The following is a 17,420-nucleotide window of genomic DNA, read 5'->3' as shown; positions in this document are numbered from 1 at the left end:
GTAATATATTCAAATTTTATCCCCACTGTAAAATCTCAATCACACTACCTTGAAAAGTTCAACCTGCATCAGTATATAAACTCTCTCCAGGGAGGATGTTGCAGTATCTGGGAGCAGCCACCCAAAAGTCCCTTTCCCTTGTTCTCACCAAAAATGCTTGAGTAATAGGACACAGAGAGAGGCCCTCTAGAGGTGATTGTAGTGATTCAAAAAGATAGATACAGTACTTCAAATAACCTGTAGCCTAGCTGTAAAGGGCTTTATAAATCAAAGCCAGCACTTTGAAAAGTTCCCAAAAATGAACTGGCAGACAATAGAGCTATTGCAACAGGGGAGTTGTGTGCTGTCGCCAGCCTTAGTTAATACCTGGCTGCCGTTCTTTGGACTAACTGAAATTTCAAAGGCAGCTCCACATACAGCACATTACAATAATCCAAATGGGATGTTACCAAGGTGTGCACCACTATGGCCAAATCATGCTTTCTCAGCCTCAAATGAAAGCAGTGGCAAACCCCCCACTGAAAGAATCTTGTCAAGAATGCCTGATGATAGGATTGTCTTAGTCAGCATAGCTTAGAAATTGAAGGCTCATGACAAATTTGTCAAATAAGGAAAATCATTAGAGTTTATCTACTTTTCATGTTTATTTAGATCTCCAGAAAATGTCATTTACAAGGATGGTTTGATATATTATTCACAATCTGCTCTGCATGTATTTCAATAATGTAAGCTTTCCACAAAGTATCAAGATTTGTATAACATTTTGCAACTTTTACAACATTGCCCTCTGGAGACCAAATATTAGATATGTCCTTAAATTATATTTTCAATATCCATGCAATATTTGAACCAACTTCAGCTGGTTCAAAGAGCGGCAGCCAGACTGCTAACTGAAGCTGTCCACAGGAGAGAGCATGGCTCCTCTGTTGCAACTGTTCCACTGGCTGCCAACATGTTTCCGGGCACAATTCAAAGTGCTGGTTTTGACCTACAAAGCCCAATATGGGTTCTGGCCCAAGTTATCTGAAGGACCATCTCTCTAAGAACCTGGTAGACATTTACAATCAACTGGGGAGCGCCTTCTCTCTGTCCCCCACCCACTCAAGCAAGTTTTCTGGGAACAAGGGAGAGAACCTTTTCGGTAGCTGCTCCCAGGATGGCCCCATCCCTACAGGCCTTCTGCAAGCAGGCCTTACTCTGCCAGTAGGTATTAGGAAAAGGACGAGGGGCATGATGCTGGTGAGGTCGTGGGTGGAATTTGGGGGGGGGGGTTATATGTTTTAAAATGCATTTTAATTGTATGTATTATGTCTTAATTGTATTTTGAACCAGAGACAATACTATTTGTTTCTTTTTGTAATTTTTGTACTCATTTTGTTTTAAATTGTGTGATTGTTAGCTGCTTTGAATCCCCTCGGGGAGAAAGGTAGGGTATAAATATATTAAATAAATACATAATAAATAAATTATTGCATATTTGGAAGGACATATTTAATAATGGAATGATAAAATCAGTGCCTGTGTGTATCTTTTGAACTTATATATTTAAGTGGCATAGGAGACATGTCTCTTTGCCTCCAAGAAATTTATCAGGGCTAAGAATTCTGTGGCCCTGTCTACACTGAACTACATTGAACTGGATTATTTGTCAGTGTAATTCATATAGTGCTAGTTAGGCTCTCTACCATAATAAAGACCACCATGCTCTGCAGAAAAGTATGGGAGTGTAAAAATGCACTCTTGACCGAAAATGTTATGCATGTGTGCCTGAGTGGAACAAACACTATGGAGTAATCAGCTTAGAGAATGCATATGTGAAAAATGGATTCATGGAACAGAAGGAAGATTGCTGCTGGGAACTGTAACAAATAATAGCTATAACAAGGCTCTTCTGTGAACAACTAACACCTATGGACAGGTTACTTACCTATCACTGTAGTTCCTGAATTGTCAGTTGTGAACTCACACAAATTGGGCACCTGCAGAGAGCATTTGGAACCTGCTAATTTTTGGTAATAGGCCCCACTCTCCATTCACACCACACAGCACATTTCCAACTCTCAATTACATGGAAGCTAAAATAGCATACAAGGATTTAAGTAAAAGGCAGGACACCTCAAAGGTAGGACAGGCAAGATTCTGCTTGTTCACAGATGACCACTTGCAGAATTACAGTTGCAGGTAAGCAACCTCTCCTCCTTCTTCGTGGTCTCTGTAATTCACATAAATAGAAGACTAGCAAGCTCCAAACCATAGGAGAAGGAGGGAGTGTCATGCCACACAGGAAAAAAGAACCACCCTCCCAAAAGCAGGCTCATTTGGGACTTTAAGTATAGTCTATAATGTGATATGAAGTGAGTGGTCCAGATCATGTAGTAGCTCTACTGATATCATGGAGTGGAAGCCCATTCATAAAAGCAGTCAATTCTGCAACAACTCTCAGTTGAGTGACTTCTTGTTGGGGCAGGCTGATTGCCTGCCATTTCAAAATCCAGGTGAATAGCTGCTGCAACCCACATGAAAAGACATTATGTAGAAGCAGGCAGTCTATTTTTTCATAGTTGAGTAACACAGAAAATTGTCTGGGACTGGCAAAATGAAGAGGTACAATTAGTGTAAAGGCCAGTACTCTGCAAACATGTAGAAAACATCCCAAATGATTGGTAGAATTCTGAGAGAAAGCTGGGACAATAGCAACATTCAAAACATATGCCAATGAGTGGGTACTGCTGTACAATGCTCAGCTCATAACCACAATGTACAATGTTACTGAATGTACAACTCTGCATCTACCACTATCAGCAAAATATATTTGTTGTGCTATAGCAAATGTCGGTAATTTGTATAGAATGGCTAACACATCACTAATAGAATGTCAGTTGTAGGGATTTTTAAAACTTGGAATTTTGTTTTTATATACTACATGTGTTGAAGGAAAGAACTCACCTACAGGTTGTAAATAAAAATAGAGTTTAGTCATGTTTCAAAAAACAAAGTTAACAACATTTTTATATGCTAAAAATATAAAAAATAAACTTTGATCTAATTTGGCAAGATAAAACAGTGACTTTCAAAATCAAGTTTTGTTGCTAAAATACAGGGGCCTGTTATTTTGCTTTTTTTTTTTCATTCCCAGGGTGACTACACTGTACACACCATGAGGCCAGAGCATATGTCTGGGTCAAAACTCCTCATCTGACTTTGTATCCCACTCACAGGCTTCAAGCTCTTCATCCTGTGGGAATGCTACCTCAACATCATAGATGAAATCGGGATCATCTTTCTTTTTCCTGTTCTTTTCAAACAACTCATCCATGATTTTCTTCTTCTTGGCTAGCTCCTTGTCATCCAGTTTGTTCAGGTCTTCTTCTGGATCAATTGTTTCTTCTCGCTTAATTTGTTCCAAACTCTGAGTTAAACTTTGTCCCTCCAAGTGACATCTCAATAAACGGTGTAACTTTTGTAGCTGTTCCAGTGAAACTCCATTCAAATAAGCTTTGTGTCGAGGGTTATTCTTTAGCTGTTCTGCTGCCCTGCTGCAATCTACATCAAAAATGAAAAAATAAACCAGATAACAAAAAAAAATCCAATATTTAAACACGATTTGGAAATTATACATTGAAAAGGATTTTTTAAAGCAAATCTAACAGTATAAGAAGACAATGAGGATGATTTCATTCCTTTGTTGTAAGAATCATACAGTTGGAAGAGTCCACAAGCATCATCCAGTCCAACCTCCTGACATACATGAATACACAATCAAAGCACTCCCAACAGATAACCGTCTAGTCTACGCTTAAAAACTTTCAAAGAAGGAGGTTCCACTACACCCTGAGGCAGCATATTCCACTGTTGCTCAGATGTCACCATCAGGAAGTAGTACTTAATGTTTAGGTGGAATCTCTTTCCCTGCAGTCTGAATCCACTGCTCCCTCTCTGGAGTGGCAAAAAACCAAGCTTGCTCTGTGCTTATGTGCCTTAAAGTAATTTCTGACTTATGTCGACCATAAGGTTACTTATCATAAGAAGGAGCAGCCTGTAATGAAAGGACCAAGGCATTGACATCTCCAGCCCATCCTCTGTTCGGATATCAGCCAGCATGCAAACCAATGCCTTAAGTCAAGAAATAGCTTTCTAAGATCTACAGAGAAACTCGCAGGAACACTCTCGCAGCAAGCGGCAGACAAAAATCCAGAACCTCAACCAGTGGCTGATATCAGATGAGAAACTTGTGGCGTAATGAAAATCATGTGTAGTTCACATTTTACCAGTCCACACACTGTCTTGCTAGAGAAAGAAAATATGCCACACGGATGATCAGTAAAGAACAAGAAGTTTACTCTTTGTAATGCAGAGCAGCATATGTACGTTCATGTGAACAGTTGCATTGACTTATACAATGTCCTTTTAGAGAGATTCAAAATGGTATTTAGGTGTCCATGTGGAAAATCACCTTTCAGCAGCTCATGAAGCAAGAACTGTCTCTTTCTCTGCAAGCTCCTGCACAGCTCAAGTCTAAAAATGTAACTGTTGCCAAAACTCCCAGGCTCAGCTAGCTGCCTGCTTAAGCGGCTGAGAGGGAAAAGGAAAGGGCCTGAGGCTGTTAGGAATTGTGGGAGTTGAAGTCCAAAACACATGGAGGGCCCCACTTTGCCCACGCCTGATCTAAATCCTTTGGACAATGAATAGCAAAATGAGCATGTTTTACCTGAAAACCTGGAGAAATTCCGAACAGGCATGATGCGCTTGCGGATGTTATTCTTGAGCTGATCCTCATAGATGAGAATAATCGAAGGTGGCTGTAACTGGAGGCCACATTTCTTAGCCAGGTAGGCCATCTCAGCTCCTGCTTGTCAGCTCAGGCCAAAGACATTCCACTTATTTTGTGCCTAAGGAGCAATTTGAACAATTATAATTATTTCAGCTGACTGAAGGCAGCAACATTTTTGAAGTCACCACAAGGGGCTTCCTTATTCCAGCCTTTTAGGAGCCAGAGAGGATGGCAATAGGAAAACAGGAGAGGCAACGCTCTGAAAGGAACAGCTGTAGGGAGAAATGCCTTGAACCGGAAGCAAAACAAAGGAGCGCCTCTATTCCCCGGTTCGCTTCCTGGGTCAGCGTGAGGCTAAGCATCAGGTGACCAGGAAACGTAAGCCTTGAATGAGGGAGGAAGGGTGGGAAGGGACGAGAGAGCAAAGATGAACGGAGGAAAGAAGGAATAGTCAGGAGGATGGCAGTGTAAGATCTGCCTAAATGTTTTCCACGTAAGGAGGCATCTGTATTGTAAAATTGATGCATTTAGATACCGCTTTATCTGCCATGGCTCAATGCTATGGAATCCTGGGATTTGTAGTCTGCTGAGGCAAAGGTTAAAGATCTAGTAAAAATGACAACCCCCAAGATTCCATAGGATTGAGCTATCTCAGTTAAAAGTGGTATCAAAGTGCATTAATTTTACAGTGTAGAGGCACCCATGAAATCATGGGAATGGTTGTACTAAAGGCATGTGCAGTTTCAAATTAGAAAATGTTTATAGACCAAGCCTGGGCAAACTTGGGCCCTCCAGGTGTTTTGGACTTCAACTCCCACCATTCCTAACAGCCGGTAGGCTGTTAGGAATGGTGGGAGTTGAAGTCCAAAACACCTGGAGGGCCCAAGTTTGCTCAGGCTGATAGGAATGGTGGGAGTTGAAGTCCAAAACACCCAGAGGGCCCAAGTTTGCCCAGGCTGTTAGGAATGGTGGGAGTTGAAGTCCAAAACACCTGGAGGGCCCAAGTTAGCTCAGGCTGTTAGGAATTGTGGGAGTTGAAGTCCAATACACTTGGAGGGACCAAGTTAGCTCAGGCTGTTAGGAATTGTGGGAGTTGAAGTCCAAAACATCTGGAGGGTCCAAGTTTGCTCAGGCCTGTTGCAGACTAAAAACAGTAATTTTAAAAAATATCTTACCTGGTTTTGGAATTTTAATCTACGGAGTTCTGTCAGATCAAGTTGATCTTTCCTGCTGTTCCCAACACACAGTTTTGTCAAAGGATTCTAAACGGATTCTGATATATCATAATGGGATTCCTTTTCCTTGCAGTTTTATGCTGAAATGTCTCTGTAGAACTAGTCCTTGCACCTTCAAATGGATATCCTTCCATTATGGATCATTTCTTTACTGTGCATATTACAATACACATGTAAGTTGAGCTCCACCTCCCCCTGAAACTAGTTGGTGAGTAAACTGCATAAAGCCCCATGCCAACCACTGCACTGGGGCCCCTTCTTATTTGCTTGAACATGTGAACATTATTTGCTTGAATATGTGGCAGTGTGGACTCAGATAACCCAGTTCAAAGCAGATATTGAGGGATTTTCTGCCTTGATATTATGGGGCCCCTTCCACACAGCTCAATAAAATCCCACATTATTTACTTTGAACTGGAATATGTAGCAATATGGATTCAGAAAACCCAGTTCAAAACAGATATTGAGGGGTTTTCTGCCTTGATATTCTGGGTTATATGGCTGTGTGGAAGGGCCCTGGGTGAATGAATGATGTACCGGTTATTGCTTAACTGGCCTTTATGGATATTTTATTACATTCTGAATTAAAATACTTGTGCTATTGCAGTTGATTATATTCTAGCACATTCAGGATTCAGTCAGTGTGTTTTCATGGGGTATGTTTGTTTGTACCACAAAGGCTCATACATGGCTTGGTGGATCTGGACCAAACTTGGCACACATACCCTTCATTATCTGACTTAAAATATGTGTTGTCGAAAGCGTTCATGGCTGGAATCACTGGGTTCCTGTGAGTTTTCTGGGCTGTAAGGCCATGCTCCAGAAGCATTCTCTCCTGACATTTCACCCACATCTATGGAAGGTATCCTCAGAGGTTGTGAGGTCTGTTAGAAACTAGACAAGTGGGGTCTATATATCTGTGGAATGTTCAGGGTGGGAGAAAGAACTTTTTTCTCTTTGAGGGAAGTGTGAATGTTGCAATTCCCAGGCAGGAAGCAGCCAGGCTTTGAAGTTGCAAGGCTATTCCTTGCTAATCAACTGGCCAATTGCAACGTTCACACTTGCCTCAAACAGACAAGAGTTATTTCTCCCACCCTGGACATTCCACAGATATATAATAATAAAATCCCACATTTTCCACCTTGAACTGGAATATATGGCCGTGTGGACTCAGACAATCCAGTTCAAAGCAGATATTGTGGTATTTTATGCCTTGATAGTCTGGGCTATATGGAATTCTGGGCAACCTTGGCCATTATTTGCCAATGGTAAATAATCTAGGATGTATAGTTCAGCCACATCAGGAGAGCTGCACAGTTGCCATATCTGCCTGTGGCTTCACCAGATAGTCCTCATTATACTGGGATTGCAAATTTCTAAGATCTAGGAATAGACAAGGTTCCTTCTACCCCTGGATTATTGCTCTTCCAACCATTGCCCCATTTTATTAACATTAATATTTGCTGAAGTGTGTCCAGTGTGCCCTCTATAGGTCATGCCAGAGCAATGCTGCCTTTTTTTATTTGGTGGGTGCTAACAATATTTAAGCACAGGATCTTTTTGAAAGTAAACCAAAATCACTAGTTTTGGATGAAAACTGGACCCCCTTACACAGAGTGCCCCCCAACAATAAAACTGTTTACTTTGTTAAGGACTTTTTTCAGTTTTAAAATGATGGACATGGATGGGGTTGTTCTGCACAAGTGTCCTTTGGCCACTCCTGCTTTATATGATCTGTTAACCCATTCCACCTCACTTTTAAAAGTCATTCTAGTACAATTTTTAAAGACAAACGATTCAAATTTTAAATGTGTTGATGTGGCTTCTTTGTACTACTAGCAAATATGTTAGTACTGCTAAAACCACAAAATATTTCTGTTTTTAATAGATGCACAGAACAAATGTCCAGATGTTATGCAACAAATTTTGAAAGACGGCTTTCATAGGTAGGTTTATCACAATCTGCTACTTGCCTATTTATAAGGCATATGGATCCTTAAAACAGCTGTCTCCCTGTGGCAATATGTTTGATGTAGTTATTAAGAAGTGAATTAGTATGACAGACTAAATGGTACCACAAGATTCTTTGATATTCTTTTGAGATTATTTGTATCATTTGACAGTGTTTTTTGTCTGTTTTCTTATTTTAAATTTTAGAGATCTCTTAATTAAGATAAATCTTGGTATATTTGATGAAGGAATAAGAAACTGCACAGTGGCAACTAAAGTACATCTTCCCAGAGGATTATATGTGGACCCCTATGAACTGATATCTTTGCAAAAGTACAATCTCACTGAGGTATGACTTTGAGCTGATTTGTGTACTTATGGAATATTAACCAATGACAGAATGTAAAACACTTGGCCATGAGGTATATTCACAAAATTTGATTTATGATAGCATATAAGAATTGTTTTTCTTGATAAGCAAATAATATTTATATAGCTTATCACCTTGTCCGTAAAAGAGCAATCCTGTACAGTACATTACAAATGGGAAAAATATAAATTTTGGTGTCTTGGTAGATCTCTGGGGCCCCTTCTACACTGCCATATAATCCAGTATCTACGTCATCTGCTTGGACTGGATTATATGAATCTACACTGCCATATAACCCAGTTCAGAGCAGATAATCTAAATTTTATTTGGCTGTGTAGAAGGGGACAGTGATTCTGAAATGATACTGTCTTATCAACTATTTCTCTGTTCTTTTTTCTGCAGGCTTTAGTAATTTCAGATAATATAGATTTGGAAGTTCCTGAATACTTGGCCACAGATATTACTGTCCTTGTTTACATGAAACCTGATTCTGAATGCCAATTCTGTTTTAAAGCATTATTACCTTTGCATTGCCGATATCACCGGCCAACAAAGGATGATGGAAGAATATTTACTGTACTGCAGAGTCCAGAAATATTGATCAGTTGCCAGAAAAGTGAGCAACTAACTTTCTATTTTGGGGGACATGACATGAGAGTGGTTGGAAGAGGAATAAAAGGAGTATATGAGTGTGGGAGGGGTGTCATCATATCATAAAACTTTTAATAGAGAAAATAAGGAAATTGCAAAAATGTATTCAGGGATGTGGAAAGTATTCATAAAAATATTAATAATCTGTTTCCTTTATGCGCATTTTATTTCATTATTTATTTATTTTTCTCTTTGTAGCTTTTCTCTCAGTGGATTGCTTGCAAGAAACTGAAATAGAAGCCCCCTGTTCCCAACAGAGTATTAATATGTGCCGCTGGGATAGTTTGAAGCTCAAAAATGTATGTTTACATTTCTTTCTTTTCTTACTTATCCTTGAATTTAAAATATCTATGCTGTTCTAGTAGCAATACCAATTGAATCAAGCCTACAACCCTGCATACATAGTTAAAATGTTTAAATCCCATCGGTTCTAGTGGGATTTTAGGTTTCTAACCATTGGTAGGACTGTTTCCAAGATAAAAAGACAATTAGTAGACACATACAGAATGGTATAAAGGGTCTTATAAAATAGTATAGGAGCCCAGGTGGTGCAACAGGTTAAACTGCTGAACTTGCTGACCGAAAGGTTGATGGTTCAAATCCAGGGAGCAGGGTGAGCTCCCACTGTTAGCCCCGTCTTCTGCCAACCTAACAGTTTGAAAACATGCAAATGTGAGTAGATCAATAGGTACTGCATTGGTGGGAAGGCAATGGTGCTCTATGCAGTCATGCTGGCCACATGACCTTGGAGGTGTCTATGGACAACACTGGCTTTTTGGCTTAGAAATGGAGATGAGCACCACCCCCCAGAGTCTGCACATGACTAGACTTAACATCGGGGGAAACCTTTTATAAAATGGTATGTGCTAAAAAAAACCTGTTAAGTCAAAGTGTTTAATTATATAATGCCCAACACATATTTAAGATATTGATTTGCCACTTTCCTGACAAATAAGTTTTGAATAAAGGAATATTATTTGGCTTTTAACTTTAACTCTTTTATTGAAGGTTAAGAAGTTGAAACTGCAGATACCAGTTGGATTCAATCATCACCTTACATTGGTATGCGCCGGGACTCTTATCACTACAATATTATGTTCCAGTCTTATCCTTTCATCTTTATACAAACATGGCCATTTCTTCTTTGTTCAAGGCTCACTGTGAAACCAAACAAGATTTTATTGCTGACTCATCATAGGAAAAAAAAGGGTTGTCTAAATACAACTGAAAGACAAAGAATGAGAAAAGTACGGGCTTACATCATAGATTGGATGCGGGTCATGTACATTTTGGTGTCAAACGTGCTTTGCTGTATATAATCTGATATATTTTTGCTCTAGAATTTTTGCAATCCTTCCCAAATAGGCTTTTGAATGTCAGTTTAATATAAAATTGTTGAATATGAGAATTCAATAGGGGAAATCAACCACACCATTAAAACTGAATTCTAAGTGGCAGTAGCACTGTATTCAATTTCAGTTTGTAAACAATAAACTAGATGAATTTGATGCCCAGAGGGAATAATACAGCAGGTGGAATTACCCGAAGCAATGACAAAACTCTGGATGTAAATCATTAGCCATGAAAATACGAGGAAATACAGAAAGGAAATTGCTTCATTAATGGAAAAAATGAGTGCTTCCAAGCTTTCTCAGTTTTTCTATTCCTAGCAAGCTTTCCATATCACCAGGGGGCATTAAACAGCTGCAATTATGTAAATAAGTTTTAAAAGAAAAGATCCAAGATTTTGTGTTAAATATCTGATCATTTCTATATGGTATCAAAAATGAAAACCTACTTTCCCCCTGTTTTTATAGAAATAAAAAAATTGGGCCAACTCCAGTATGTTTATAGAAATAAAAATATCCAATAAATATGGCCCGAAACACGCTTTCTCACCTTTAGATTTTTTTTCTTATTTGTGCTGGTATTATTGCTTGTGTATTTTGTTGTAACCTGTCTTTTTTATTATCCAATGTTATTTTTGGGTCTCTATAAAATAAAAAAACCCTTTATTTCTAACTCCCTTGTTATTTCTAAAAGCTTGTTTTTTTGACATCTTTCATTGATGTGTTAATTTAGTATACTGGTCATTTGTTCTCCCTGTACAAATTGTAGAGCGATGAGAGCATTTGAAAATATTTCAGCTACTATCTCAGGCTTAGCATAAAGGGCGAGATGGAAAGATACTGCATTTTTACAATGCAGAATTTTGTTAGAATAATGTGTAGTACATAATGAAAGGTCATCATTGAGCCATTCTTGCTCATCTTAATTCCTTTTGGATTAATGTTGATCTGAAAAAGTTATATTCTACATCTTTTTATCTCTGTATTAGAAGCTGATCTGTTCTTGTAATTATGTTGTCATGTTTACATTTTTCTTTTCAGTAAAAGCTTATTAAAGACATTATAGTAAAGGTAAAGTTTCCCCTGACATTATTTCTAGTTGTGTCCGACTCTTGGGTGTGGTGCTCATCGCCATTTCTAAGCTGAAGAGCAGGCGTAAGCATAATAAATGTGTTGAGTGTGCAAAAGAATGATGTTTATAAAATATAACAATTGTAACTTCCTGTGCACGACTTTCTTGACTACAACTGTGCTCTCAGAATGTTTTTGTGTTGCAGTGGTTCCCAACCTTTTTCTGACCAGGGCCACTTGAACAGTGACCACTTTGACTAATGTTGGAGAGGGACCACTCTCCAACATTAGTACCAAAAGGTTTATGAATTAGTTTTTGGTCAACTTTAGATTTGGTTTGGTTATTTGGGGTGCTGATTCAAAAAATTGCATTGGATAGACCATATCGGCTCTAGTTTCTGATAAAGAACATATGCCATGCAGTAGTCACCATCTGCTCGTCCACAGAAAAACATTTTTAATAATCTAGAGCTGATGTGGTAGTAGTAATCTTTTGTTGGTAATCAGCCTCTCCCCTCCTGACATCCTCGTTGCCTTGGCACTATAAGAGGGTTTCACGAGACTCGTCGGCCTCGTTGCTGTGTGGTTTCAAGGAAACTGTAGTAATGGTGAGGCTGTGGACCATATTATTGTTCTTGTGGACAACTGGTGGTCCACCGACTAGAAGGTTGGGAGCCACTGTTGTATTGTAACTCCAGTTAGTCCTATATTGTAAAACCAATGGCAAAGGATGCCCAACAATATCTTGTTTTCCCCCTGCTAGTCTAAAGCTTGAGGGTATGTCCATTGAGGTGATATAGTTTTTCAGATTATGGTACTAAACAAAATAAAGAATATAAAAACGGTAATATACCAGTCATGTGAAAAATGCTAAAGTGATCATTAATGGCATTGTCTCTAGGTGGTGATGATTATTTTTTTTTAAAAGGAAAGCAGCTGTTCAGTGGAACGTGAGGTGAAGTGAGAGGTCAGATCCTATATAGCATGACAGGTCAGTAGACAAATTCCAGCTGTCAGGTTCTATTTCTTTAGAAGCTAGAAGACATGAATAGAGTTGGTCACCTTTTTGAGGCTTCTCCTTGTACAATCTGCTCTCATCCATATTAATATCATAGTAAGAAGTAATTGTATTTACTGGGAAGCATTAAAGGTCTGTTTGGATGATGGTGGTATAATGGGGCCGAGACAGGAACAACTAATGTGCTTTAATTCTTCAAGTGTTCCATAAAATAAACTGAAAAAAAGTTTTGGTACATAGATGATTTGACAGACCTATATAAGTAAGTATAACTGAAAAAATACTTATCCCTCTACCCCACCTTCAGCAAGCAACAACTCACTGGAAGCAGTAGTAGTGCCTGGGGTTATAAATGCCAGATGAGCAGTGAAGTATGCTATTTGCTTTGTTTTTAATTCATAGCTCAGTCTACAAGCCAGAGCATGTCCGGTGGGAAATTCCTGTACCCCTCAAAGAGTCTATTCTGTCTCTGGATCTCGGTTTCATCTAAGCAAAAAAGTCACTCCACCATTGTGAATTCTGATTTACATGTTTACACATTGTATAGTCAGCAGGCTCTGCCACTAGGGAAGGGTGTGTATGCACAACCTTTTTTCCTGACTCATAGAGGGTGATTCACTGTTAACTTTCTTTGGGTTTGGCTTGCAGGACTTGCTCTAATAATATGGGTCAGGGAAGTATAATTTGTGAGGAAATACCTAGTTTTTGATGCCCCCCTCACTTTTTATCTGGTCTTGCCCAGTATTACCAAAAAACTAAGTATTTGTCAACATGAGTATACATTCAGTTAAACATACACAATAACACAGTTTTGAGTGAAAACAAACCCATTTCTGTTATAAGACCAAACAGAAACTGCCCTTAGTGGTTCTGGTCAGGTCTGGCACCAGATTTGAAGTGTTCCAGGCAAGGTGTCATTCCACCTCCCCTCTGAAAGGTCACCAGTCACAAAAATGCACCAGAAGGTAGAAGCATGGGCAGTGAGAACAGATGGAAAGGCAAAAGCAGACAGCAGTGGAAACGGGAAACAGCAGGTAGATCTGTATGAAGCAGAGAAGTCTAGGCAAAATGGCTTCATCATCCATGGATAGTTTCATTTCCTTCAAATGCCTCTGGGTTCCAGTGTAACATATAAGGAGCCACAAGAATTGGAAGAAACAAAAATGATTGCTGTATCTCTAGTCACTGGATTTAGTGTTTCTTTATACAGCTCTGGACCCTAAAAAGATATGTAAATATGCGCGTGTGAGGAACTGTGATGGTTTGTCGGAGTCCTATTATTATTTCCTGCTTTTCTCTCCCAAAGGAGACTTAAAACAGATAATAATGCTAAAAGAATACAGTTTACAATTTAAAATTTACAAGATATAAACACTAAAACATAATTAAACATAGAACTATTGAAATCTGTGTCAGGTGCCAACACTAATCTAGGGTAGATTCCTTTACTAGCAAACATAAATGTTTCTTCTGATTCTCCTGGGCCTTTTCACAATTTTCAGTACCACTGTGTTGCTGGCTACAGAAACTGTTTTCAGCTTATTTTATCTGGAGATTAATTAGATGTTGACTTTTTACATGCTGCTTTGGTTTTTTTGTTTGTTTTTGTTTTAATGATCTGTTAAGAAAATATGAATGGTTGCAAATATTTCAAATTAAAAACTGTGATGACATGCTATGTTTTCTTTACTTCAGGGCAGTTGTTTTGTGGGACTTGGCACTGAGGAGTCCAAAATCTGTCTGGCTGCTTTCATCAGTAAAAGCAAGCAATGTGGATGGAGTCCGGCACAGAGTTGTGAACCATAAATCAAAACAAGAAGGCGTCTACTGAGTGTTTGTTGACTCTAGTCAAGCTGTCCTTACGTCAGAAGCTGCCCTGGAGCTCTGCCAATATGAGGACAGAAAGCCTGAGAGAAAGGCAGCGCACTTTAGCTACCGGGCAAGAAAATACTGGTTTGTATGTGCTGTTCTTAGCAGATCTGCTGTTCAAATGTTTCTCCCCTTTATTTATTTACTCTATTTATATACCGCTTTTCTCACCCCTGAGGGGACTCAAGGTGATTTACAACATACTAATGGCAAAATTCAATGCCAAGACATACATGTAAAAACCAAATCAAAATATCTAAACAATAATATATAAGTATTACTTAAAATCATTAAGACCATTAAACAAAGACATAAACAACATTGAAACATTAAGACATAGCATTTAAACATCCTAGTATAAACATTAAAATCACATGATCCAAAATCGTAAACTGAGGCCATTTCAATTGTCAATTGCATACATTCCCTATTTATTTCTTGCATTGCATTACTTTACTGGCCAAAGGCTTGGTCCCACAACCATGTCTTTGTTTTCTTTCTGAAGGCCAAGAGGGAGGGTGCTGATCTAATCTAACTGGGGAGAGAGTTCCAGAGCCGAGGACCCACCATTGAGAAGGCCCTGTCTCTCGTCCCAATCTGAAACTTGAGAAACTGCAAGTCGCTTCTGGAGCCTCCAGTGGCGCAATGGGTTAAACCCCTGTGCCGGCAGGACTGAAGACCAACAGATCACAGGTTCGAATCCGGGGAGAGTGCGGATGAGCTCCCTCTATCAGCTCCAGCTCCTCATGCGGGGACATGAGAGAAGCCTCCCACAAGGATGGTAACACATCAAAACATCCGGGCTTCCCCTGGGCAACGTCCTTGAAGACGGCCAATTCTCTCACACCAGAAGCGACACGTGTGATCCATACTGTTGAATGAATTCCGTTTGGTACCACTTTCCCCCCTGGGATACCAAGGTGCTTGTTTATAAAACTATTGTCCTCCCAATGCTGCTATACGCCTGCAAGATGTGAACTATCTACAGATGTCACATGCAACTCCTAGAACAATTCCATCAGCGCTGCCTCTGAAAATCCTGCAAATCTCTTGGGAAGACAGGTGGACAAATGCCAGCGTGCTGGATTAAGCAAAGACCACCAGCATTGAAGCGATGGTCCTCTGCCATCAACTTCGCTGAACCGGCCACGCTGTCTGTCTCCCAAAGCAGTTGCTGTACTCCGAACTCAAGAACAGAAAAACTGAATGTTGGGAGGACAGGAAAAGATATTTAAAGATGGGCTCAAAGCCAATCTTAAAAACTGGCATAGACACTGAGAACTGGGACGCCCTGGCCCTTGAGCACTCCGACTGGAGGTCAGCTGTTACCAGCAGTGCTGTAGAATTTGAAGAGGCACGAATAGAGGGCGAAAGAGAGAAACGTGCCAAGAGGAAGGCGCGTCAAGCCAGCCTCAATCAAGACCGCCTTCCTTACTTACTTAGGCGATCCCTCGTTGTCCAAGTAGGATAGTCTTCCAGGATCAGTGTACTGGTGGTGGGTCCGTAGGTGACTGTGAAGCACTATTTAAATACTGTGTGTTATTGTTATATGTGATTTATATTACTTTGTATTGCATTGTATTGTTTTGTTTATTGCTTTTCTGTTTTGATGTGTTATTGGGCTTGGTCTCATGTAAACCGCTCTGAGTCCCTTGGGGAGATGGTGGCGGGGTATAAATAAAGTTATTATTATTATTATTATTATTATTATTGATCTGCATGTTCTCCCGCAGTGAGGGCATTGGTTTCCAGGTTGGAAGGCGGTCCCGGTTCCGGCCCAAAGACCGCCTTCCACCTGGAAACCGATGCCCCCACTGCGGGAGAACATGCAGATCAAGAATAGGGCTCCACGGTCACCTACGTACCCACAGCCAGTACACCAATCTTGGAAGACAATCCTACTCGGACAATGCGGATCGCCTAAGTAAGGTACCACTTTTAACTACCACAGCTCAGTGCTATGGGAAATAATAGGAGTTATAGTTTGGTGGAGCCCCCGGTGGCGCAGTGGGTTAAAGCGCTGAGCTGCTGAGCTTGTTGACTGAAAGGTCAGAGGTTCAATTCCGGGGAGCGGTGTGAGCTTCCGCTGTCAGCCCTAGCTTCTGCTAACCTAGCAGTTCGAAATGTTTAAATCCCATCGGTTCTAGTGGGATTTTAGGTTCCTAACCATTGGTAGGACTCCTTCCAAGATAAAAAGACAATTAGTAGACACATACAGAGTAGTATAAAGCAGGGGTCCTCAAACTTTTTAAGCAGAGGGCCAGGTCACAGTCCCTCAAACTGCTGGAGGGCCAGATTATAATTTGAAAAAAAAAAAAACATTAATGAATTTCTATGCACACTGTACATATCTGATTTGTATTGCAAAATCACTTAAAACAATACAATAATTAAAATGAAGAACAATTAAAAAAATATAAACTTATTAGTATTTCAATGGGAATTGTGGGTCTGCTTTTGGCTGCCGAGATAGGATTGTTGTTGTTGTTGTTGTTGTGTGCTTTCAAGTCATTTCAGGTTGACCCTGAGTGAGGGCTGGTTAAATGACCTTGGAGGGCCGTATCTGGCCCTCGGGCCTTAGTTTGAGGACCCCTGGTATAAAGGGTCTTATAAAATGGTATAGGAGCCCCGGTGGTGCAACAGGTCAAACTGCTGAACTTGCTGATTGAAAGGTTGATGGTTCAAATCCAGGGAGCAGGGTGAGCTCCCACTGTTAGCCCCATCTTCTGCCAACCTAGCAGTTCGAAAACATGCAAATGTGAGTAGATCAATAGGGAAGGTAAGGGTGCTCCATGCAGTCATGCCGGCCACATGACCTTGGAGGTGTCTATGGACAACGCCGGCTCTTCGGCTTAGAAATGGAGATGAGCACCACACCCCAGAGTCAGACATGACTGGACTTAATGTCAGGGGACAACCTTTACCTATAGTTTGGTGAGGGAAGGTTAAAAGACTTTGCAAAACTTGGCAAAACTACAACTCCCATGTATTTGTGAGAGTTGAAGTCCAAAACACCTGGAGGGCCCAAGTTTGCTCAGGCCTGGCCTCCAGTGTAGATGCAACACAGGCCTGGCCTGTCTGCTTGTCTCTCTCTCCCTGTCTCCCCGCCCACCTCTGCTTGGGCCGCGTGGCTCCG

General features: G+C 40.2%; 2 protein-coding genes across 6 annotated transcripts; one reads left to right on the top strand and one right to left on the bottom strand.

The window, feature by feature from the left end:
• Nucleotides 1-529: 529 nt before the first annotated feature.
• On the bottom strand, nucleotides 530-5,067 carry CEP19 (centrosomal protein 19). The gene is made up of 2 exons (XM_060767991.2): nucleotides 4,709-5,067; nucleotides 530-3,543 (listed from the first exon to the last, which is right to left on the bottom strand). Exons 1-2 carry the CDS (start codon nucleotides 4,836-4,838, stop codon nucleotides 3,182-3,184), a joined length of 492 nt encoding a protein of 163 aa, XP_060623974.1. The 5' UTR covers nucleotides 4,839-5,067; the 3' UTR covers nucleotides 530-3,181.
• Nucleotides 5,056-11,402, top strand: PIGX (phosphatidylinositol glycan anchor biosynthesis class X). 5 transcript variants are annotated; one of them, XM_060767989.2, is made up of 7 exons: nucleotides 5,056-5,136; nucleotides 6,080-6,179; nucleotides 7,895-7,952; nucleotides 8,164-8,305; nucleotides 8,729-8,942; nucleotides 9,176-9,276; nucleotides 9,986-11,402. In XM_060767989.2, exons 2-7 carry the CDS (start codon nucleotides 6,125-6,127, stop codon nucleotides 10,139-10,141), a joined length of 726 nt encoding a protein of 241 aa, XP_060623972.2. In that variant the 5' UTR covers nucleotides 5,056-5,136; nucleotides 6,080-6,124; the 3' UTR covers nucleotides 10,142-11,402. The 5 variants fall into 5 exon arrangements, with proteins under 5 accessions (XP_060623972.2, XP_060623971.2, XP_067322033.1 ...); XM_060767988.2 differs by having other exon boundaries at nucleotides 5,083-5,149; XM_067465932.1 differs by lacking the exon at nucleotides 5,056-5,136 and adding an exon at nucleotides 5,156-5,238.
• The last annotated feature ends 6,018 nt before the right edge of the window (nucleotides 11,403-17,420 follow it).

The sequence above is a fragment of the Anolis sagrei genome, chromosome 3 (assembly GCF_037176765.1).
Source record: "Anolis sagrei isolate rAnoSag1 chromosome 3, rAnoSag1.mat, whole genome shotgun sequence".
Taxonomy (NCBI): Eukaryota; Metazoa; Chordata; class Lepidosauria; order Squamata; family Dactyloidae; genus Anolis; species Anolis sagrei.
The sequence above is the reverse complement of the archived record's forward strand: the minus strand, read 5'-3'. Positions and strand labels throughout refer to the sequence as shown.

Excerpts from the sequence above, each read along its gene's own strand:
- CEP19 (XM_060767991.2), bottom strand. The coding sequence starts at position 4,838 with ATGGCCTACCTGGCTAAGAAATGTGGCCTCCAGTTACAGCCACCTTCG. Across the intron at positions 3,544-4,708 it reads GAATTTCTCCAGGTTTTCAG|ATTGCAGCAGGGCAGCAGAA; the intron begins GTAAAACATGCT and ends TTTTTGATGTAG.
- PIGX (XM_060767989.2), top strand. The coding sequence starts at position 6,125 with ATGGATATCCTTCCATTATGGATCATTTCTTTACTGTGCATATTACAA. Across the intron at positions 8,306-8,728 it reads AAAAGTACAATCTCACTGAG|GCTTTAGTAATTTCAGATAA; the intron begins GTATGACTTTGA and ends TTTTTTCTGCAG. Across the intron at positions 9,277-9,985 it reads ATAGTTTGAAGCTCAAAAAT|GTTAAGAAGTTGAAACTGCA; the intron begins GTATGTTTACAT and ends CTTTTATTGAAG.